Source organism: Bacillus rossius, chromosome 17, assembly GCF_032445375.1.
Source record: "Bacillus rossius redtenbacheri isolate Brsri chromosome 17, Brsri_v3, whole genome shotgun sequence".
Taxonomy (NCBI): Eukaryota; Metazoa; Arthropoda; class Insecta; order Phasmatodea; family Bacillidae; genus Bacillus; species Bacillus rossius.
Window position 1 is genome coordinate 6,348,353 of NC_086344.1, and position 25,162 is coordinate 6,373,514.

Below are 25,162 nucleotides of genomic sequence, written 5' to 3' on the forward strand. Positions count from 1 at the left end.
TCATGTTGAAGAAATAGACTCCATCTATCAACACACCAGTGCCATTCCAATGTACAATAATTCATGTTAGCTTATGGAAAATCACAAATCAACTAGAATTTATTTTCAGGGGTTCTCAAAAATATCTAGACACGTCTGTTTAAGTAATAAACCTTTTTTCCTTCTTTTCACGCCAGTGTCAAAGGTGATTAGTTACTCCCTTTCCGTATCTCCTATTTATTTGCAAGTATCAAGTATAATACAGGTGAACACAATACAGAGTGTAAATATTACATAGTATCACGTATAATACAGGTGAACACAATAAAGAGTGTAAATATAACATTTCTATTTTGTTTTGCACAGAATCATATAAATTTTTTTTATGTTGCTGGACCAACTAACAAATGAGACATTTTGGAAAATACAATCAATAAATAGATCACCAAGTTCAGCAAAAAGTCTTTAATTCTGAAAATGGCGGTTCGGCACAGTCAGTGATCTGGCACCAAATCAAGCTGTTTGTGTCCCCCCCCCCTCCCCCCTACACCAAGAACATAATTGATTAAAGGGGTGATTAAGAATGCTATGGATTCTTTCCTGGCAAGGTCGAATCCTAATCCTTCTTAATTAAATGAAACACTCCAGTAGGCCTTAGCAAATCAATCGGAGCTCTTTTTAATATTTGATTTGACATCGTCAGGAAATTTTTATTTATTTCTTTTGAAGTTTTGGTTGTGATGCAGAATTTTAAAACACTGGACGCCAAAGATTTGCTCATGTTTTTTTTGGTTTTGAATTTGTTTTGTTTGAATAAAGTTGGTTACTTAAAAAAATCAAAATGTGGCATTCTGTTTGCTTTTAAGAATGCTCAATATTAATATTATGCATGGTTATTTAATAATTTTTATTGTATGTTTTACAAACGGCCCAATTGGTTAATTACTTAATCAATGTTAAACAATTTTTTTTTTTAATCAATCCTGTATTTGATCAAATAAGTGTAATACAGCTTTGCAGAAAACAACACTCTCTATTTGAAACAATATTTGCTTTGCATAAAAAAAAAAAAAAAAAAATAGTATTTTCAAAGGCCTACATTTCAGTTACCTCCCACTGACTGATTCATTTTGTCGATTTTCCATGTTGGTACTATCACCCCTCACATGTTGAGGAGCCTTAAAACTCCTTCCCAGAGCTAATTAATTTCTCCTGACAGTTCGATACTGTCACCTGTTGGTGAATAATTGTTATGGATAACTCAGAATATGCATTAGAGCAAAAAATTAAAGATTAAATACCACTGATCATAAAAAAAAAAAAAAATTTTGCCATGCAGCAACAGATGTGTGTTAACTAGAGACCGAGGATTTGTAGATTCAAGTGGCCTTGAAGCACACGGTACCTCTTAGTTGAATGACTGAACCACAATTCTCTTGACACGTCCTGAACTTTAAAACTGTGCTCACTGTGGGCTAACGAACACGTTAAAATATATAGATCAAATCCAAAAGTTGAAAGACTCCATGAAACAATTTAGGCTCTGGTGTCAACGCGACGTCTGTGAATTTGCAATTGCCAGCTTGCAGATGTGTCAGCATCGTTCTCGACACAATCAACCAACAGACTGTTGTACGAGCGTCGTGAACATCTGCTAGGTGACACTCGACACTCCCGGGGAGATCCCGACGACGTCGATTATCTCTGAAGAGGCTCTCGGTTGCTTCGCTGCTTCGAAGGTCGCGACCGGCATTATCTTCTGGGCCACGTCGCTGTTCGCAAACACCTTGGCTGGGATCTGCAGCGTCTGGGGGGAAAAATTACAGCAAGAAATATTTTGCGCTTTAACCTCTTCATCAAACATTACACAGTTGTCACCATGTCTTTCAGAGGATACAACAACAGGGAAAATTTTTTTGCTCTGCCATTTCAATGATATTTGTACGCGAAGGCATGGGGATAAAGAAAAATAAATCCAGGCGAGCAACGTGGCAGACGAGGTCTGAAAAGGAGGAGAGTTGGGAATTTTTAAACAGTCTTATATCGACAAGGGTAAAACGGCTGAAGAGTAGGGGGAGGGCGGAAGTTACGTGTGTTTTTATTTAGTAAATTCGCTAAACTACTAATCTTGAAAGTTGCAATGTGGCTATCAAAATATCTAGTTTAATGTCTCCAATGGTTAAACGTTAACTGGTCAAATGCATGACCATTTTATAATATAGGTAGTAAATATAGTTTCTATCCTAGCTTACATTTATCAATGCTGTGAAAAGCATTTTTTTCTCCAGGATATAAAAATTTAAACATGTAACAAATAATCCGTTTGAAGGTGAGCGGTACAGTCATAGTCGACCATACTTAACAATTAACATGCCAAAAGTTAACTGTCACTGTGCAAAAATTCATCTGTGAAACATTTTTTGAAGTGAAACTTCTTTGAGTGCGATGGAGTAATATTTCAAGGCCGAATTTTAATGCAAGGTTTTCGTGAAAAGATTTCTGACGATAAGCCCGCCTGCGCCTGACGCCACCCCGACTTGGGCAGAGGGCAACACAACGGGGTCTGAGGCTATTGTGCACCGCGACACTGGCCATCTTCATTACTTGTGTAAATCAGTATTGTTAAACAGTATATGAGTATTGTTTTAGCTGTGTAACTAAATATTTTTGCTGGTATAATGCTTTTCATGCTTAAGTTTGACAGGGTAATTACTGTCACGTATTATTATTTGATTAACTATATCACACATAGTATTTTAATTATGAGCCCACAAATGTGTAAATATGTTGAGTCCAACTAAGATTAAAAAAAAATTCAAACAAACCCTATGCGTAGAATATTGTTTTTATTTTCACTGTGGCAATATGGTTATAATGTAAATAATTACTGTGAGGTAGGTGCGTGCTGTTTAGTTTTCGCATCGCAAAGCGGCGGACAAGTTATTCATTGTTCATTCATTCGACGGCAGAACATTGCCAATGCCTGTGAATACATTGTAGTATGTCCTTGTAGCCTATTGGCAAAATCTGTTGCACTATAACTCAATGGTACGGTGATATTTGCATAAATACAAAATTAGTCAAGAAAAATGCTTGATAACATATAGTTCTATACATTATATAAAATAAAATTAAAAATTAATTTATTATTATCATTCCTAGCTTTAATATTAATAAAATATTTTCTTAATGGTTTGGTTAATTAATCCTTTATTAATGATATCCTGACCTGTTATTTTGAAGTGAGTAGTAATTTTGTTTATTCATATTCATTTATTTCTATTTGAAACAAATTAATAATAATAATTACAAAAATGTTAGGATTTTTAAATACTTGAAAAAGAAATGAAAGCCAAAATTCACAAGCTGTGTTTTCTTGTTATTAAATTGTATAAATAGTTTTTAAAATATGTATAAATTGTAGTTTAAATTGTTTTCGTGCTATAGTTGGGGTCCTGAAAATCTTAATATAACATTTTATGGTGTGATTATTTCAAGTGTCAGTAATATTTATTGTTAATAATCATTATTGATGGACCAATAATTATTGATAACCTGAGCACTTATTTTGAAATGAGTAATAATTTTGTTAATTCATGTTTATTTAGAACAATGGTCTTCTTTTTCTCTTTTTCTTTCGTTGCCATTATTTTATCCCTTACGAAAGCCTTACGAGTCAAGGGTCACACGTACTGAGTTACACGCACTTTTTTTTTTTTTGGAGAAGTCTGAAAACAGTTCAAAAAAAGTAAATACTTTAATTGTGGAATAAAAGTGAATTACTAATAAAAATTAGTTATAAAAAAATGTTATCCACCAGAACGTTTTGATTGTTCATTTTTATATTTGTCATCTTTTATTCTTCTTTTCAATATGAAAATTACCACATTGCGACTTTGACTCGTGAATTTCTGCAAAACACAGTTTTAGCAGCTGTGATGAATGCTCTTAAGTTACCTCCCTAGTGGCTTCCTGCTCAAACCACACCCCACTGGCAAAACAAACGCCCCTACATAGTGGCATGCCAGCTGTGATGGGATATCACCTGTCCTGCAAACATTCGGCTGCTAACTACAGTAGAACCCTGTTAGTATAATGTTCCTGCTTATAATGTCATATTTTTAAAGTCCCAATATTTCCCCCATAAGGACAATGACTGAAGGTACACAATGTTCATAGTTACGTGTCAGTTGGCACCCTTAGTCAACTCTTCTCTTCCTTGCCATTCCAGTGGATATTCAGATGCACGTACATAGTCCTACGATATTTAAGTTGCCAACCATTGAGCGAGGGCATAACTAGAAGTATTTTCTATTGCTTACAAATAATTTTTTTTTTTCATTCAAACGTAGGAATCCCAAAATTAAACATTTTCAGGTGGCAAAGGAGTAGACGTTCTCACTCTTAATGTTGTCATCATGAATCGTGAGATAATTTTACAAAAAATGTGGCAGTGTATCTTTAAAGACAAACAAAATTTAACCAGGGAACAAGACGAAGTTAAAAAATTGTCCGCTTGTTTCAGAAAATTCATGTATCAAGTATACTATCTTTGGTTTTAACATTAAAGTTGTTAACATAGCTTGGTGAGTACATTGGTACAAAGCTCGAACATTGTTAAGTGCTAAATTGAGATTACCTGCTTATAACGTTTTACTGCTTATGTTTTTTTCTTGTGCTCCCTTGAAAAACATTATAACAGGGTTCTACTGTACTAACTTAACAGTATTTTTGGCCTTTTCATCTATTATTACTGTGTATAGCTTTACTAAAATGCTTTGAACATTTGTCACACTACATTATTGAGGGAAATTATACTGTAAAACAAAGTGAAAGTTTTTAGAACCACACAAGCATGAAGCATCACATGCAAATGCCTTCACAACTATTGGCGACACACTATTAAACTACAATGTCCTCCAACTGGCTTTCTAAAATTTTATTTTTATTTATAAATTGGCATTTAACTAAGGAAATAATTTCATGTAAACTAACAGTTAACTGAAAAAAAAAATTAGAAACACTGCCTTTCATTAAGAGAACGTTTTAATGAAATAAAAACTGAATGTTCCTAGTTTTCATTTATTGATACCAAAAACTGAAATTAAAAATTTTTTACAATTTCAATACTTCTGCCCTTCTATTCACTAAATATTAACAACATCTGTGCCTATAAACAAAGATGACTTTTTCTCCATTGGACAAAATACAAAAACTTGGACAAATTTTTAGGAAACAATTCTTTTGCATTCATAAATTCAAAAGAATCAGGACTTACTTTTTAATTAAAACTATTTTATCAACAACTATAATAAAATCAATGCCAATAATACTAAATAAAAACTTAATCAATTATGTACCCTCTTTTATCGCATAATCGTCGCACCCATATTTTTGGCCGTCAAAATTTGGATAAAAAAACCTCTAGCGTAAACATCGCACAATGTTTTTGGTTCCGCTATTAGATTCAGAGCGCTTTGTGTGGTTATTTTTTACGTATAAAACAATGTATTTTAAAATAGAAATTTATATTTATTGGGACATTACCTCTTACTTATTTAATTAACGGAAATACGTAGTTGTCTGATATGTAAATTTTCCTTTAAAAAGTTTTTAAACGTTATAACGTTCATCTTTTCTTCTGCGTCGCCGCGGTGTACTGCTTACAAAAATGTAGCCAGCGCTCGTTGCAATCATTAATGTTTGGTTGTGTTGCTTCCCGTATAGAGCATGTACACATAGTCGAATATCGATATCTCGCTGAGTGCATGCAGCGTGCGCTCTCTGTCGAGTGCCGATTTAACTACAGCGAAACCCCTTATTTACGTTACCGTTATTTACGTTTTCCCGTTATTTGCACTATATTCTTCAGGTCCCGTTTAGTTCCCATTTAGTCCAATACAATACTTTCCCGTGAATTACGTCTCAAAAATCGAATCCATCCCGCTATTTACGTCACGTAAAAACCATAAACAACCAGAAAATACAGTGGAGCTAGTAGGCCTAAAAACATCGTGAAAAACGTAACGTTTCTAGTCGGCAATGAACATTTCAAATCGCAAAATATACATATTTTAGAACATGAAAAGTTGCTTTTATTTCTAAACATGTAATAATTTAAGCCTAGGCGTATAAAAGTACGAGTAATTATAGCAGGAGACAATCTAAAATGCACGAGGGAAAAACGTAAACTCACGAATGTATAAACGTGGCTGCTTGTAAGTTCTGATACTGTATTTATGTCACAACTTAGCCGAAATACTGGTACGAGACATAAACTTCACAAGATAAAATGAGCGGAGTCTTGGTAACGGTTTTATACATCTTTTATAATTTCGGAAGTATTGTACAGTTGACGCATATTTTTTAAACCAACCATTTATTTCTGGGAATCGTAAATAATTAATTATTGGTATCAAGACATCAAGATAAATGTAAACTTAAACATGTCATGGCATCAAGAAAACTGGTGCGTATACCAATAAACTGGTATTAGAACTGGATAAAATTGGTACACGGGAGGTGGAGCTTATATTTTTTTCCGCTAAGCTCGCGTCTATTGGCTGGCTGCTGATGGCAGGTCATGAGTCTGGGCGGAGCATAGAGTGAGTTATACTGCGCATGCGCGGCCGGTCGTTACAGCAGCTGACCGAGTACAATGACCTTTCTCCGCGTACTGCGCGCTATTGGCGGTAAATTTCAATCTATTTGCGGCCCTTTTTTTTTTTTTTTTAATTTTTACTGTGAGCAATGTGTATGTAGCCCGTATTTGTTATAAACCCTGCCGGTTGCAACTGTATTTATAATTTGGAGAGGCAAATAATCTCCTTGAACAGCCAAAAAAGCAAGCTGAGAAAATTTCAGAGTTTTTTGTTAGGAAGTAATCAGAAAAACATTTTGGCTTTCATTCTTTTTTTTATTTTTGTCAAATGTGGTAAATTAATAATTGATTAAATACTAAAGTAAAATTTGTTAGTGTGTTTGTACCTGCATTATAGTATTTGTGCTATTAAACAAAAGGAAAAAAAAAATTCTAAATAAGGTAAACTGTACTCCTTTTTATACTTTTCCCTTTATTTACACTTTCCCGCTTTTTACACTTTTTTACTTTGTCTCCATGAAAAGTGCAAATAAGGGGTTTTGCTGTACATCTGATAGCCCACACTCTTTCGTGGTGTGTATACGGCGATAGTTACGCCTTCGTTCGGCTCGCATTTGGGTCACAGATTTTATTTTTTTATTTGAAGTTGAAAGGTTTTTGTTGCATGACTTATTAATTTAAATTGTTTGGCGTGCTCTTTCATACTTCACATTTTAAATAAACGTACTTACCATAAATTGGTTTTGTTTTTATAAATAAATTTATCTAGCAAAAAAAATTTTTTTCCGCATAATTGTCGCACCCCTACTTTTCAAACTTGATTTTAGAATAAAAAGTGTGACGATTATACGAGAAAACAAAGTATGTATGACATGAGGTTATAGACATAAAAAATCTTAAATAATAAAAGACATAATTCTAAAAAGAGGACAGTTTGATATACCTAGGCTTGCTATCATTTATAATGTAGACAGGTACTTACTAGCTAAATAGTGATGGGCATTTAAATGTTTGGTCTAATTGTCAGGACCAGCAACCATACAACTGAAAGACCGGAAACCCAACATTGTTTTTCTATACCCACATAAAATTGTGACTACACTGCCATCTATGAATCTAAAAATTAAGTAACGTGTTCAAAAGTGCTAGAAGTTACAATACAATGTATTGAAAAAAATTGACTGTCAGTGCATTTTGAGCTAGAAAGGAGGCACTAAATACCTATCATTATTAGAGACTGGAAAAATTAGTATCTAAATTTAGGTGCTAATTTTTTGCTAATTAGCACTTAAAATGTCATTCAAGCTAATTTATAAAATCATAGATGCTAATTTTGGGAAAAAATAAAAAAAAACCATGATAATTTTTCTAGTTTCTTATCATTATCATATTATACTATTAAATGCACAATGTTTGTATGTATTTGTAGTCTCAAAAATGACTGTTATGATTTTCATAAAATTACAGAATAGCTGCATTTGTAGACGAGAAATTGATCTACCTAGGTCCCAACTCTGTGTGAAAAATCATTTCCAGGTAGATTTTAATTTTTGATATACGCAAACACTTTAGTAAAAACTCCAAAGAGATGTGTATATCTTAGAGAAAAAGTCACGGAAAATAAATGTTACTCCAAAGAGATATGAAAGTTGAGAAAAAAAGAACGTAACAATTTAAGTACAGCTATACAAAAGACATGGAAACACCGAAAGTTGTGGAGATTCCCGCAGGAAAATCTGCGTGATTACGAGACAATGTTTTTCGTTAAAACTCTGACCAAGTAACGTACCGTAACCTTCTAGTACGAACAAACATTTTGGATGGTATTTATCACACTGATGCTACATTATATAGCACGAGTGTATAAGTTGATGGAGTGAAACAGTGAAACGAATAAGAGGTTAGCGATGTAATCTAACTATAATAAGTATTAAATAATGTGAAATTTTAGTGGCACAATTTTCTTTCTATCATAAAGGGGACTGTTATGGAGCCAAACCTATTTACAATGAACTTTAAAGTACCATTTGACGTTAGCAACTACTACAGTAGTATTTTTATCTACAGAATTAAATGTTTGCTTTGGCAATACATATGTAATCCAAAATTGATGGCACAAATATATAATTTACTTCATCTTTAAATTATATAATTATCATACAAATCACAGATACGTAGTTAAAATTCTTGAACTATAAATAAAATATTTAAAAAATATATTTAATTTATCAGTGAAACAAAATTTTTATATTTCACTGACACAATAGTTTATTTAACACAAATGTTATTTATTCAGTGGTTGCTAGCCCTTTGTTTGACGTCGCTGATTTGTACTGTGACTCACCTGTATCGTGCATCATTCATAACGAAACACACACCACATGCTGGTTCGTAATCACTAGGGACAAGATTATATGGTGAATTGCGATAAAACTGAAATATCACCGAAAAGCATGCCCATACACCATACAACACTACAATTCAAGCTAATACACCACAACGCACCCAAATTCAATTAAATTAATGAAACTAATCAGCCTTTTCAATCAAAACTAAACTCTAAAAATTAATATTTAAAAAAAAATTAATTTGGCATGATGTTTGTATCAAAATTTAATAAAGAAATAGAAAAAAGTTAACTTTTTAAAATTTAGGATATATTCCAAACGCAAAAAAAAAAAAACTTTTATTAGTTCCGAAAAGTTAGATATGCTTATTACAAATCGTTATCTGGAAAAAAAGTGCATCATGTATCAGTCAAAAGACACTTGTTTTGAAAAAAATTAGTTATCGCGGAACATTAAAGTATCATATCGTCAGTAATATCATAAAAAAATAAAAACAATAACACCAAAATGTCCTGTTCTGAAAAGGAAACTGGCCCTGAGTGATCAGGAAGTGCGAGACGCACCTTGCCCGGGTTGGCGGCCTCGTAGTGGTGTCGGAGCGCGTGCAGCTCGTACTCGCAGTTCTCCAGGGCAGACTTCAGCTCGTGGAGCAGCACCATGTCGCTGCGCAGCTCGTTGAAGTGGTGGCAGACCTCCTCCGTGGGGATCGGGTTCGCTTCTGGAACGTTACATAACAACTGTGGTATCATTTTAGACATAAAATCAATCAATGACACAATCACTGTAAATCTGCACATTACTGGGGAGAGGGAGAGAGAGGGGGATAGAGAGGGGGGATAGAGGGGGAGAGGGAGAGGGTGGGAGGGGGGAGGGGAGAGGGATATAGAGGGAGGAGAGGGAGATAGAAAAAAAAACTCACACCAGGTTAAACACAGTAGGCCTTTGTGAATATCAGTTTGCCTGAATCAAATTTTGTGTGTGTGTGTGTATTAATGAGTGCGTGTATTTATGTACGGACATTAGAAGTCATACTTGAATGCCATAATAAAAATTAACTAACTTTAATTTTGCATGCAAATAATAATAGCAATAAAATAATGAAAATACTAGAATGATATTATAAATACGGAAGTAAAAGTACAAATTCAATCAATTTAAAATAAATAAATTAATACTCAGTATTCAGTATTAGTATAAATGCATGTATAAAATTAACTGTTTAATTCAGTAAAGTACTCAAGATAAATTTTAATTACTCATTAAATATAATGAATGTTAAATCTAATTTATTACTTGTAAGGATATAGGTATTTCAGCTTTTGCATGTTAAATTGGTGCTATAATTCCAGATATATATGAACTGGTTAAAGTAATCTCTTCGTATTTAGTTTTTTGACGTGACGTCTAATAAATCGATGAACGCCGGCTGCATGCGCGAAAAAGTGTCCCACTACGGATGTCCCACTACGGATGTGTCATGTTTGCTCATTGTACGCATGCGTGGCATCTCTCTTCATGCTCATTGTACGCATGCGTGGCATCTCTCTTCCACTCGATTGGAACAACCATCGAATTGACTTTTCAATCATATTTTCGTAGTTTGAATTACTAATAGTATGTAATTTAACGATTGTCCACCGATTTTCAGCACAATCGGTACGGTTATTTAAAAGTAATGTTGAATATTCAAATATGTTTTGACTAACAATGGTGTTGTACAGTTACACATAATAATTCAAATTACACCCGAGATCTTTTGCACAATGTTTTAAAAAATATTGTAACACATTATAAATAAGTTTGGTGTATTTGGGATGCGTATTTGTTATAAAATCGTGTTATAAAAAGGAAATAATATTATTCCCCTACCGTGAGCAAAATTTTTATAAATATGTATATACCATCTGAAACAACTAGATTCCAAGCATGGACTTGTGGCCTGGCAGTCAGCACCGCTAACTTCCAATCCAAGGGTTGTCGGTTCGAATCCCGGCAGCTGCGGAATTTTTTTTTGTACTTGTAAAAATAAATACGGCACACACCAAATTTCAAAAATAATAAATATATTTGAATTAATGAATGCAAATAAAAGAAAATTTATTAATTAAACTGTATCCATACAAAATAGTGATAAGTCAATAAAAATGATTCAATGTTATTCATAAAAGTATGCAGAGGTAGATTTTATCATACAAAAGAGAGAAAAATTAAAAAAAAAATTTTCTTCCTCAAAGAATATAATATTTTTAATGCCTAACTGGTTTGGTTGCAAAAACCTATTACGGCTCAGTCTCAGCCCGAATATGATATTTCCTTTTCTTCTGGATCAATCAATTCATCAATGTTTTGTTATAACGTTGTCACGTTAAACTATCGTCCGTAAACCGACTTTACAGACAACCAATTTTTAAATCTATGGCCATCACACTATAATATCGCACAACACATGTGTTATATCTTTATCATAGTTCTGTTCATATTCGCACAAGTACGTTCACGTAAGTTACAGAGTGGCCACCAACTAGTGGGGCCTACAAAAGATATTTTTGTTGAAGTCCGTGTGTATTAAAATTATTGTTTGTAACGAAAACAAGGGGAAGGAGTAGATTTAGGAGTCAGAGTCACCATAGCAGCACAGTAGGATCAGTCGTACCGACACGCCATTCACCTCACAGACAGCCACATTCACAGTTCATACCTACCACAGTCTGTGGCCACAAAACATGCCGGAGCGGCTGACCACATGGTTACTGAGGGTTCAGTTCCTAGGCCGTAACACTGACTGTCATGGTGTTCTCTCAAGCGACCCAGCACAAACTAGTGTAGGGACTATGATACGGAACATCTTTCAAGATCTGAAAACTAGCATACACGAGAGGAAAAAACAAGCATGCAAGAGACAAAAACTAGCCTATAAGCAGACATGCATGAACAGAATTATAACATGGAAACTCTACAAGCAGATATGCGGGAACAAAGTCATAACCTAGAAACTAATATACAGCAGGGGCTTGAAGCATTATATGCTCACCTACAACGGGAACTGCAGAATGTCGAAACTAGTGTGGAAAAGCTCACAATGAGGAGCAACTACAGACCATTCAGTACCAACATCAGGAATCAGCACAGAAGACTGGAAACAGAGCTGGCCAGCCGGCTTAGCTAGACATCAGAACAATTAGTTCGGGTGGCTAGAAAGAACCAAACAAACCCGAAGTGGCCAAGATCAACCACAGGTTATGTATCAGACAATGGTGAGTGAGACAATCAACCAGCGTACCACTCAGGTACAACCTTGCACAGCAGCACACAGAGCTGACCTCAGATGTTGAACAGCAAGTCGGCAGGCTACAGTTACTACAAGACAACTTGACCTGCTCCAGCACCAGTTCCACAACGACCCTCACTATCACCGATGTTCCTAGAAGCAGTGTCTTAAAGCCACTGGGCTCCAAGTCCCCTCCTACTCTAGTCCCCTCCTACTCTAGTCCCCTCCTACTCTACTGTGACTTACACCACGGTGCTCAATCCGAGGCCATGCCCAGGCACTCCGCCGGAGAAAACGAAAACCCCAAGAGATTCTAAGAGAACGCCGCCATGTTCCGACTCAGCGAGGAAGAAAAGTTGAATTGCATGGGTACTATTGGTGGGAGGTGTTACCTCATAAAAGACTTTAAAACACCAGTTCAGGCAACCATTTTGGAGTATGAAAATTCAAGGGAATTTACAAGCCAGATTACACACAGAAAAAAATGACCACGAAAGGAGTAAATCTCTGGAATCTCACCTTCCTCAAAAGTTTGAATGCACGAGATACCTCCAAGCAGAGATGGGCATCGAGCAGGTCCTCGCTTTCGACAGGCTGGAGCGGCTGAGCAGGACGTCGATCAACGAAGCTGAAAGGCCAGTAGTTCCTTCGTACACCACTCGGCAACAAAGTGCTGATTCGAACAGGGCTCGAATTAACTTCACCAGTTGGCAGTCAGAAAAAGGTAAACAGGGCAACTTCACCTCGCCGCCAGACACTGCAAGACAGATCAAGGATACGGCTTTCCAAGGAAGGGATATAGGAACGACGGGCAGCGCAGTTTTCCCCTGAATTAAGTTAAAGAAAACTCATTATAGTTTTCAATTTATTGATTTCTTTTATTTAATTTATTGTATTTTTTATTTAATTTTAAATACTGTGTGACAATATTACTGAACAAAAATGATACTTAAATGTTCCATGATACTATTTTCTCCAAAACAGTGTCATTTTGACAAACATGATGCACTTATTCAATATAATGATTTGTAATAAGCATGTCAAACTTTTCAGAACAAATAAAATAAAAATGTTCAGTATTTCTGAGTTTGAAAAATGTTCTAAGGTTGTAATGTAAAAATGAATAAATAATAACAGTTACAAGATTTTAAAAAGTAAACTTTTTCCAGTTTTTTTTTTTTTTTTACTGAACTGTGGTACAAAAATCATACTAAATAAATTACTTTCATTCAATTTAATATTTAAAAGATTAAGTATTTGTCACTAGAGGTAAGTTTTGATTGAAAATGCTGATTAGTTTCATGATTTTAATTGCTTTTTGGTGCTTTATGGTGTATTGATATGATTTATGGTGTATTAAGACATTCTGTTCAGAGTTATTTGGGTTTCACCATATAATATTGTCCGTAACAGTCACTTATAAGTTCCTCTACATTATTCCTTGGTTATTCTTTCCTTGACATTGCACTCACAAATGCTCAAAAATTGTCTGACAGCTCTTGAACTGAAGCTATAAATATGCCTGCAATATGTATTTGAGAGATTGTGGGATACATTTCAAGAGTGTTTTATTTCCCTAGACCAAACAGTAAACTTATCAAATTTTTCGAGCTTTATAATTAGGCGTGGAGTCAAGTACTTAAAAATAGACTCGAAAATTTTCAGCACTCGTGCACCCCTAGAAAATAACAACTTAAATGTTAACACGCTCGATAGTGTCAAACAGTGTGAACCATTTGCTCTGTACCACAATATCAGCTTGCGACAGACAATAGCCGAGTTCGAAGGATTCACTGACTTTTGGTCGATGCAGACGCAGACTTCAGGGCAGCAGTCTCAACAGGAGACAGCTACCCTGATTACGGCAACCGAGATGCGGGTGAACCCTTCGCCTGTGGCGTGGCTAGAACCCACTAGCCAAGTGACCTCGCACACTGACCGTTTTACATTAGTTCATACAACTAGTAACTACCCTGTTGCTTGTTAAAGGGCAGGCAAATATTTAAGATCACAATTATTGCATTATTAATGGCATCGTGGTCACTCTTTACGAAGTTTCTATTCCATTTTCGGCAGCATGGTAAGTGTATACAAATTTACCTCTACAGTCAAATTTTCTGAACTTTTTTCTATGAGTATCGAGAATCTAGAAAGAAAAAACCCAAAAAAAACCTCCAGTATGGCAAATGAAGCTTTGTCTTACGGGAGAACTTCCTTAACTTTTAAAACTTTGTGTGGTTGTCTCCCTGGACAGCAATAATTACCTTTATGAGGGTGGCTACAAATACCTGATAAAATTTTTTTAGGACCTTTATATAAAATATTTAGAAAAAATTATCATTTCCCAGTCATTTTCAACATATAATAGTAAAATTAAAAGAAATATCTATTATTTGCTGGAAAGAGCAGATTTTTCTGTGTTAGAACGTTAAAATCTTTTCACAGATAATTTCCACATGATGTAAATTCACAGTCTTCAACTGTATATGGAGCTATAAACTGAAGTGAGGCATAACAAAACAATGATTTTTGCAAAAAAAACCTGGTGGAAGTTAAAGTTTCCTGACTTCCAGTACCGTTACTGAGAAGGAGGAGGGGGGGAGGGGGGGAGAAGGGACGACTCATTATCAGAGTAAAATTGTGTAGTTATAGGCACCGTGCACGGGTCTGAAAATCGTACTGGTGGCGCTGCGTAGTGTTTCTTTTCGAAACAACTTGAGGGACTGCCGCGCGCGACTTGCCTGCTTCTCTCCGAGACACACAGCGCGCTGACAATCAGTTTGTAATCATGTGTGATACAGAAACTACGTGTGGTTTCCTACCGATTAAAAATACTAGAATAAATTATCGAAAGGGAAAAATATTTGTATCAGTGGCCATGTGAATAATGTAGAGGAAATAAAGAGAGGTGACGTTTCTCTATTAAAAGCAGAAGTTATTCGGCAAACATCTGTTAATCTTCCACCGTACCTTGTCACTCTTGAAGTAAGTATTTTATTTCCTTACGTTTATACTTCAGTGCCTATTGTTTAAATGTTAATGTTTATTTAACCTTTCATTTGATTTCGTAGGTTGACGGCGGAAGAAATATTATAAACAGAAACTGCCCATGCCCGGCAGGACTTGGATGCGACTGTAAGCACATTGCTGCAGTTATTTACTATGTTAATGAACAAATTACTTCGAAGACTGACATTCCACAAACATGGGGAAAACCATGTTCCACTAGGGCTGCGAAAGAAAAGTATTCAAAGGGAAAGCGAATAAGTGAAATATTTCCTAAAAAATAACTAAAATATTCTGTAGCCGCTTCTCCTTTAGAATTGGATACTATTGTTAATATCGCTTGTCCTCTGTATCAAATGTTACAAGCAGAAAACAGAACAGAAGAGGAACGTGACTGTAAAAGTGTAATTATTTATTTATTAGAATCAGAGGAAAGCTCAGTAGTGCTGGATGAATGTAAAAATATAACTAAAGAAATCCTACAAAATCAGTGTAATAGTTTGACAACAAAGTTAGCATTTCGACCATTTAATGATGGCGAACAGTCATTCTACGAAAACTATGTGAGTGTTAGTAATGAGAAGGCACTCAATATTTCTGTAGCAACACGGAAGCAGGCAGAATGATCAGAATGGTTCACTGAAAGAAAACTCCGCATCTCGGCGAGCAACAAGGCTCATCACATAAAAGTAAGAAGAGAAACTTTTGACTCGTTAGCAAATAGGTTTTTGGTAGAGTCTAACAAAGTTCTAGTTGGTGTAGCCGCTAGAAATGTGAAATACAGAAAAGACATGGATTCTGAAGCCATAGGCCATTATCAAAGAACATATGATACGAAAGTGTCCAGATGGCATCATAGTTAGTGGAGGCAAGGCAAAAAAAGTATTAGAAGTAAAATATCCAATTTCATGTAAAGATAGGTGCATAATAGATGAGGCAGGAAATGTTTCGTTGAAATATTTACTTCTAGACGAAAGGGGAAACATTACATTAAAGAAAAATAATATTTATTACACTCAGTGTCAGATATTAATGTATGTAACAGGTGTTGATACATGTGACTTGTATGTTTACAGTAGAAAAAACAGATCTGCATAACATTAGAAAAAAACTAGGGATGGGCCGGTCGAATCCTCGAATCCTCGAATCCCACCGAATCTCTAGTATTCGAAAGATTCGAAATTCAAGGGAAAAGATTCGGGATTCGAGGAAAAATATTGATGTAAATGTAGTACTTAAATGCTTACAATTTACTTGGCCTGTTTACATTTTCCTTGGAACACATCCTATTGACGTACAGTAAAAACTCGTTAATACGTGATGGTCAGGACCGAGATAATCACGGACTAGAGATTAAAAGCCCGGAAGGTCTTGTCAAGCTTCTCAGACACCGGCATGCAGCTGGGTTAAGGCCGTTCACGGTAAGGGCCGGCCGTATTCGAATTAGTGTCTTCGGCTTAAAAAAATACAGCACTGCCTTGCAATTAGTTCACGGTCATTTACAACAGCCAAAGAGAGAAAGATAAGATCGTGCTGACCTTGCATCCCCCCCTTCCCCCTCGTCCAGCCGAATGCCAGCCAGACACGTCACTCGCCATAGCCCAGGAAACAAAGGTTTCAACCTGTGAAAAATTTGTCCAAAGCTGAATTTTTGCACAGTGGTAGAGTCGACTATGCTTAATAACATACCGAAAGTTTACCGCTGTAGACCTTGTGCGTATCACTGAAAATTTGCAGTTAAGTCCTAGATGACAGCGACTTGCAGCAGTTCATTAAAATGCTTCCCATTTACGCACTTTTTACCGTAGACTCTCGATAGCTATATGAAAATAATCTTAAAGCACTACTACTCACATTTATAATGAATAAAGTTCTAAGTGTTGATAATAAAGGTAAGAAAAAAAATGTTTAATTAATGAAATTAGTTTTTTTACATCAGTAAAGGCGATAAAAAGACAATTCACTTACAAATAAAGGGTCTTACGCAAATATTTCTTAAACAAAAGTTGTTGTATAGTTCTTAAGCTTTACAGGGACATATCTCCCAAAAGTCTAGATTAGTTTATAGGATCACTAGAGACTCCCGAGCGTATCAATGTCGTCTACGCACTGCGACAGAGCCACAGCCGCAAGCGCTGTGGCCACTCTCACTCCCACGAAATCGAAGATTTTTAATCTTTGTAAAATTTGCCCCTAACTGAAATTTAAAACAGTGGTAACATTCAAGTTTTCTAGCAACATTTGAAATGTTTACCTCCGCAAACCTTGCGCGGAACACCGAAAACGAGAAGTTAAGTCCTAAATAATACTTTATTGACCACTCAACAATATGGCACTATAACGTAATTACTATAGTATACTTTCAGAATAGCAAACCAAAACTTACTCAAAACATTATTCTCAATGATTAAATATAACAATCTTTCACTACGTTTGACTAAATATGATATTTATTCAATAACATTAGAAGAGAGGTGTTATGGAAAAAAAGGGCACAAATGGAAATACGTATTACAAAAACACGAAGAGCCCGATGTGAAAACATTAAATAAAAGTAGTTGCAAAGTTCTTAAAATTTAAATTAGTTTATTTGTTGAGAGCTTGGTACAATGTGTCTGACCGCTAAAGCGATCCGAGCCGCGTAGTCTATACTACTGCGAGGTTGTCGAAGTAGGCTCGGGTCGGGACGAATTTCGCTGTAAAGAAACAAAGGTTTTTAATACATGGAAAATTATCCCAAAGAAGAAACTTAATACAGTTGTAGAATGATCGTTTCTTAGTAACATGTCAAAAGTTTACCGATGCAAACCTTGTGCGTCACGCCAAAAACGAGAAGTTAAGCCCAAAATGACAATTTTTTGCAATGATCCACAATAATGGATATTGCAAATGCAGTTTATGGAGTAGACTGACAGTATGGAACTCAAAATAATCTATAAACATTGCCCTATCTGAGGATAGTGATAAAAAGTACACAGTTTTCACATCTTAATATAAAATAGACAATTTAAATCATTAAAGTTGAGAAATTCATTTTCATTCAATTTTACGGAAAAGTTAATACATCTTACATAAATATAAAGAGCCCTACGTGAAAATCGCTTTTAATAAACTTTGTTGCATATTTATTCTTCTTTAAATGGGTATATTTTCTAAGGTTCTCATACAATTTGTTTGGCCGCTGAAGCTATCCGAGCCGTGTAGTGTGTACTACTGTGAGGTTGCCGAAGTCGGCTTGGGGTAGGGATGAATTTCGCTGTTAAGAAACATGGAAAATTATCCCAAAGCAGAAACTTTGTACTGTTGTAGAATAAACGTTTCTTAGTAACATGTCAAAAGTTTACCGATGCAAACCTTGTGCGTCACGCCAAAAACGAGAAGTTAAGCCCAAAATGACAATTTTTTGCAACGATCCACAATAATGGATATTGCAAATGCAGTTTATGGAGTAGACTGACAGTATGGAACTCAAAATAATCTATAAACATTGCCCTATCTGAGGATAGTGATAAAAAGTACACAGTTTTAACATCTTAATATAAAATAGACAATTTAAATCATTAAAGTTGAGAAATTCATTTTCATTCAATTTTACGGAAAAGTTAATACATCTTACATAAATATAAAGAGCCCTACGTGAAAATCGCTTTTAATAAACTTTGTTGCATATTTATTCTTCTTTAAATGGGTATATTTGCTAAGGTTTTCATACAATTTGTTTGGCCGCTGAAGCTATCCGAGCCGTGTAGTGTGTACTACTGTGAGGTTGCCGAAGTCGGCTTGGGGTAGGGATGAATTTCGCTGTTAAGAAACATGGAAAATTATCCCAAAGCAGAAACTTTGTACTGTTGTAGAATAAACGTTTCTTAGTAACATGTCAAAAGTTTACCGATGTAACCTTTGTGATCACACCAATAACGAGCAGTTAAGTCCTAAATGATAATTTCCCAAACGATCCACAAAACTGTGTTTCGTAAATAATTTAATAACTCTATAAATACTTTTTTTAAGTAGGCTCTCAGTATACAGCAAACATGGTTTGTCCTCAAACGTCATACTGCTACGGTAATAGGAATATGAAATCACTACAGACAAGATTTTGTTACGTTTACTATGGTGAAACCAGAGCTAACCGAGAAATGACCGAACGTCCCGAAAAGTTGTGATATTTGACGATATTGCGCGAGTAGCACACCCGTACGTGACTACAGAGTATGGATAGTTTCCTTAACCGTTAGGATTTCTGGTACGAACACCCTCTCACAGGTAGGGTCATAAAATACGGTCAAACTCTTGCAAAAAATCCACCACCGCTCTTTGCCACTAGCAATCCAACGACGTCAGCTAGGCGCAGCACTCAAATACATTAACTTATAAAAAAAAACCGAATATGCAATGCTAGCTATACGTTTTACAACAAAACTCGTGTTTTATTTATTTTCTGAAAATAAAACCTATTATTATAGGAATTATGTTGTAAAAGTGAAAAAAAAACTCAGAGTACATTTACGATGTATCGTTTTATTCAATTTTTATGTAGTAAACTGATTTTAAAGAAGTAAATATATAATTTTTCATTTTGTCGAATACAGGCTACATTAAAATTTTGCATTGTTCTGATCGAAAATAAAACGATGTATCAGAAATAAAAAAAAATTGTTGCTAAAAAAATAATTTTTAATAATAAAATTTTTTAATCAGAATAAATCCATGCAGATATAAAACCAGAGGTCCTCTAGAGTTTTTCATTTACAAGTTCCAAGCAGAAATCGTTTATTGTTAATTTTTGTATCAAAAAACATTCATATAAGAAAAAAAATGCATATCTCATTACATGTAACATAAATACACCCTCTCATATGAATTAGCTATGTTTTAAGTAATCCCTAAATAAGACCAAGTTGAATGAGTGTCGCAGTACGCAGTGTGTCGCAATGCCGCGCTGGAACGGCGGTGGCCGTGAGAGATCAGTACGGCCGCAGTACACTGCAACGCTCGGGCCGCTTTAATGAGCCAACTAATTACGTTAGACTCTTTATAAATATACCGTCTTAAAGCTAAAGGTATAACCAAAAACATTTATTTGGACATTTTTCGCATTGGACTCTTCAAATTGGTGTAAATAGTATTTTTATCTGAGTGGCAAAGATAAAAAAAAATATGTCATGAATTAATCACTTAATATCATATCTTCAATATTAAAATTTTATGCTTTTTACAACATTAATGGCTGTATTACAGTCTCAAGATTATTTTGGTAATTTTATGGACAGTCTAAATTAAAAACTGTAAAAATGGGTAGCATTTTAATGGACTGATGTAAGTCGCTGTCATCTAGGACTTAAATGCAAATTTTCGGTGATACGCACAAGGTCTACAGCGGTAAACTTTCGGTATGTTATTAAGCATAGTCAAATCTACAACTGTGCAAAAATTCAGCTTTGGACAAATTTTTCACAGGTTTGTGCCTTTTTAAGTCTTGGTTTCCTGGACTACCAGGCGCCTGCCGTGCGTTGGCGGGTGGAAACAAACAAAGGAAGACGGGAAGCAGAAGTCAGGACATACCCCTCAAGTTTAAAGAGTGACAAATGTGACAGCTGAAAGGGGGGCGACACAAAGGGTCGGTACAAACAGCTTTGCAGAGTTTGGCGGCCCACGCGATGGCTTGTAGTGTTTGCCGGCCCCCGGCCCGCGTGACGTTAATTTTAAGCGCTGACAAATTTTACTTCTCTTTTTTTTCTTCTCTTTTAAATCGTCCAGGATTATCCGATTCCCGAATTTGCGCATCACGGATTAACGAGGTTCTACTGTATTGTACTTTTAATTCGTTATTATATAAAAAAAAAAATTATGAAGCATGTACTGATTTGGGAAACTTACTTTATATTCATGAACATGGATGCATTGTCGCTACATTGGCATTAAATAAGGCATAAATCACATATTTATTCTCAGAATATGCTAAAAAATAAAATAAAGCACATTTAGGATCTAGACTAAATATGAATCTTGTTTTTTTTTTTTGAAATAACTTTACCGAGAAATCTGTTACTTAGTAATACAACAATAATGCCGGCTTTCATCACAAGTTACGGTCGCACATGTAGTAATAACAATGAAATAATGAATGACAAGAATTAATACATTATACAATTATTATTTTAATCGCAATTCAATTTTAACATGGTGGCCACTCACAGTCACCAAAAATATTCCCTGATTTTTCCCTGATTTCCCTGATCAAAAATTCAAAATTTCCCTGATATTTACAATTACAAAAAAACATAATTTTGATGAAATTATATAATATTATAGAAAGAGATTACTCACATTTTAGCACCCTGCTGTATTTTCTTCATTATATACATACGTAAGTTCGTTAAATAACATAATACATTTTAAATATGTCACTTTACATTATAGCGTCCCTTTCAATGACCTGCAGTCTGTGTTTTGTTTTATGTCTAGAGACCGGAAAAACTCGCAAATTCATTTCGCGATAGGCTAAAATACAAATAGTTATACCTCAGTGCTGCCTCTGCTATTGGCTCACTACTCATCTGGATGACTCTGGGCCAATGAGAAACACCCGACCAAAGCTTTATCGAATCTCAGGCTGCTACGTTGGGACGTCTCAAAAGACAGCAGCCAATGAGTGGGTGGCATTTGACCGAGAGTACGCAGAACTATGGAGTTCATCCTACAGGTCATTGAACCCGCGATTTTTTCCTGTCCCTAGTAATGAGGTATTTCAGTGGTGAGCGCTCAAACATTTTTTCACACGACTTTTGATAACTGTTCTTACATTCATTTTTGATTTAAAGTGTAACATTTCTAGTTGCGAAATATTCTTAGTCTTAGTACTCTCAACCAGGGATAACAGTACAGTGCAAATTTTACCTTGTGTTTGATTTAAAAATGAAACAACTAATGGATAAATCTTCACTCCATTACAATCAGTACTCCCATCTGTAGCTAAAGCAAATGGTCCACTTACTAAAGATTCAACAGTTTCAATTTAGTTTCACCAGCCATATACTCCTCTCCACTAAGGCAGATATTTTTGTTCTCGCACAGCTGTATTTCCGTGCAATTCTTGAGTCCGGAAACATAGCTCTATACAAATTACCCGAATGATTGGCTACTGCTATCGGTAAATTGTGTTCTACCAAAAAACTTGTAAACATTAACTCTGCGTTTGTTACTTTCGTTTATTCAGATATAGCGAAAAACGACGATATAGATTTATTGCTCGTCACGGCTTTAATATGTTCTGCATGTTTCTTTGATTCAATATGCCGTCTACAGTCATCCCTTCCACCATGCGCAATCGAAAAGTCACACGTGCATACATTACAAAACGCGTGGCGTTCCAAAACATTTGAAGATGACAAGCAAGGACATTCTTTTGAATAGTTTGGCGAAAGTTCTGAAGAATAACGTTCTTTTTTTTTTGCCCCAGATACACATTGTTCTGTCACACGCTTCATTTCTACAATCGGCACTGAAGAACACAACACTATCGAACAACATAAACAGGTTTCACGTCTGTAGACACGACAAAAACACTTTGATGAAAAAAAATGGCTCTCAAGAATGTACACAACACAGGTTAGCCAAAGTACCGTACAAAAATTATCGTGATGTAAGAAGCTAACAAACGAAAAGTCCGAGAATATGTACTAGTTGTATCGTACAACGGACGTAATACCGTACCATTTCTATTACAAGACACAAGAATTAATATACTTATTTCGACAGTACATGCGCACACTTACTAGTTCCGTTATCTGCGCAACCACGTGATGTATTCGAACTGCGTTCACGAAACACGCACACCAGAAACGGAATTTTTTTTTCCGTTACCGCGCAGCACAAAGCCTCGTTTCCGTAATAAACCAGCGATGTTCCGTAATTCGGTGTTAAATTCGTAATAATTACGGAAAATCCGTAATGGTTGGCAGCTCTGCGGAAATATACATGAGACAAAAAATTCCCGGTAATTAAAAAAATTCCCTGACATTTCCCTGATAATTCCCGATCAACGTGATTTCCCTGATAAATCCCGGTTTTCCCGGTTTTCCCGGTGAGTGGCCACCCTGTTTAAATATTCTGATACACATTCTATTTATGAACTTTTTTAGGACCAAGTTTGGTTTGTGTAGACTACCAACGTTAAAATATGTATTATCTGAGAATTCCATGATGGCCAACCAATGAATTTGTTAGGCAATCATTTTGAGCAACATAAAAAAAACTAATATTAATATAAAAAATTTTAATGGGTAAACTAGAGAAAATACCCCGTCACTTTTAACTTCGGGCATATTAATCACTATGCTTTAGTGAGGCTTAATTTTAAAAGACGCACAACAATATTTCTTATGGTTATGGCCTAAAACCATTGAAGCCAAGATGGCGCCATTCAGTTTCCATTAAATATTTCAGGAAAGCGTTTACTTTCATTTGGGACTTTAAACAAATGTCAAGTTGGTAACTACAAAATATTGTTCCGTCGAATGTTGAATTTCGTTTTCCGATTTCCGTGGATACATGAATCACTGTACTCACAGATATTGCCTGAATGCCTTAAATCCACCAAGTCGGATTCTACAGCAATTGATGAAGTGACCAGATTCTTACGTGATCTTACAGTTAACCCAGAAATAAACATTCTCGAATACTGGAAAACTCAATCTGCGTGTTCACCCAGGCTACATAAACTGTCCAAAAAATATTTGTGTTCACCACCTGCGACAGTGTTCTCTGAACGTTTGTTCAGCACTGCAGGAAACATATGTGACCAAAAACGGAATCGTCTTGATCCAGACCGTGTCAAAATCCTTGTTTTTTTAAATAAAAATTTAAAGAGTTAAATAATTCTGCATAATGTTTAAATTTTTCTCTTAACTTATAAATTATTTTGTAATTAACCCTTGAGAACTGGATTCAGATTCGAGGGGTGGATTTGAGGTACTGTTTGGGATTCGAGATTCGGATTCGAGAAAAATGGGATTCGAACCATCACTACAAAAAACTTGACGTACATTGAGAACTGTATTGATAAAATAGAAACATTCTATTTTAATCACTATTTACCTAAACTTGTTGCAGTAAATGTCTAGTAATCAAAAAATGTACATAATAATAATAAATGTTATTCATAGCAGATTGCATTTCCTCTGTTTATCTGTTTTCGTGTAGACTTTCCATGTCTTGACTAACTTAAATTTATTAACTTTGTAGTCATACTTATTTAATACATTAAATTACTCATTCAGTATGTTTACATAGTAAAAATCCGTCTTTATGTTTTATTTTTAATGATAGGAGACTGCAAATTGACTAAAACACAACACATATGAACACTATCGTCAATAAAGGGGAGCAGTTCAATTGATAGTTTGTCTAAAATGTAAAAAGATTTTAATTGGTTGAATGCACCTCTTAACATGAATTCTAACACTGGCAATACTGTAAGTAGTTTCCACTTCTTCAGCTGTTAATTTTCCATCATGAAGGTATGACGGAGTAACAACAATGACCCCTTTGTCGGAGAGGCTTGTTTTTATTCCTGGAAAACCTTTGTCGGCCATGACCTCATCGCCAACTTCTAATAGAATCAATAATCCACAATCATTTGTAATTAATGTGTCACTCGATCTGCCACCATAGCATTTTGATTTGGTCACCATTCCACTAGGTGAAATGCCTATCAGGAATTTTATTGTGTAAGTACCCTTGTAATTAGAATAAAGAAAAATTCTTTGATCAACAATAGGTGGCTGTTCTACTTTAATTTCCGTACAATCAATTATTACTCGGCAATTAGGGTACTTTCTTTTGAAAATTGCAGGGAATGTTTCCATTATACTTTCCCTGCTAGGACAAAACACATAATTAGCCACTGTAGATGCTAGCAACATTAGAGTAGTGGTGAAAATAAGTGATATAGTTGTA

General features: G+C 35.2%; 1 protein-coding gene across 4 annotated transcripts in view; it reads right to left on the bottom strand.

Moving 5' to 3' along the window:
* Window positions 1–429: 429 nt before the first annotated feature.
* The window catches only part of LOC134540854 (DNA methyltransferase 1-associated protein 1), a 76,728-nt gene continuing 51,995 nt past the window's right edge, over window positions 430–25,162 (bottom strand). For all 4 annotated transcript variants that reach the window (XM_063383855.1, XM_063383857.1, XM_063383854.1 and 1 more), the window contains 2 exons: window positions 9,492–9,646; window positions 430–1,786 (listed from right to left, as the gene is read on the bottom strand). In XM_063383855.1, coding sequence (XP_063239925.1) covers window positions 1,634–1,786; window positions 9,492–9,646 — 308 coding nt within the window. In that variant the 3' untranslated portion in view covers window positions 430–1,633. The remainder of the gene's footprint in view (window positions 1,787–9,491; window positions 9,647–25,162) is intronic.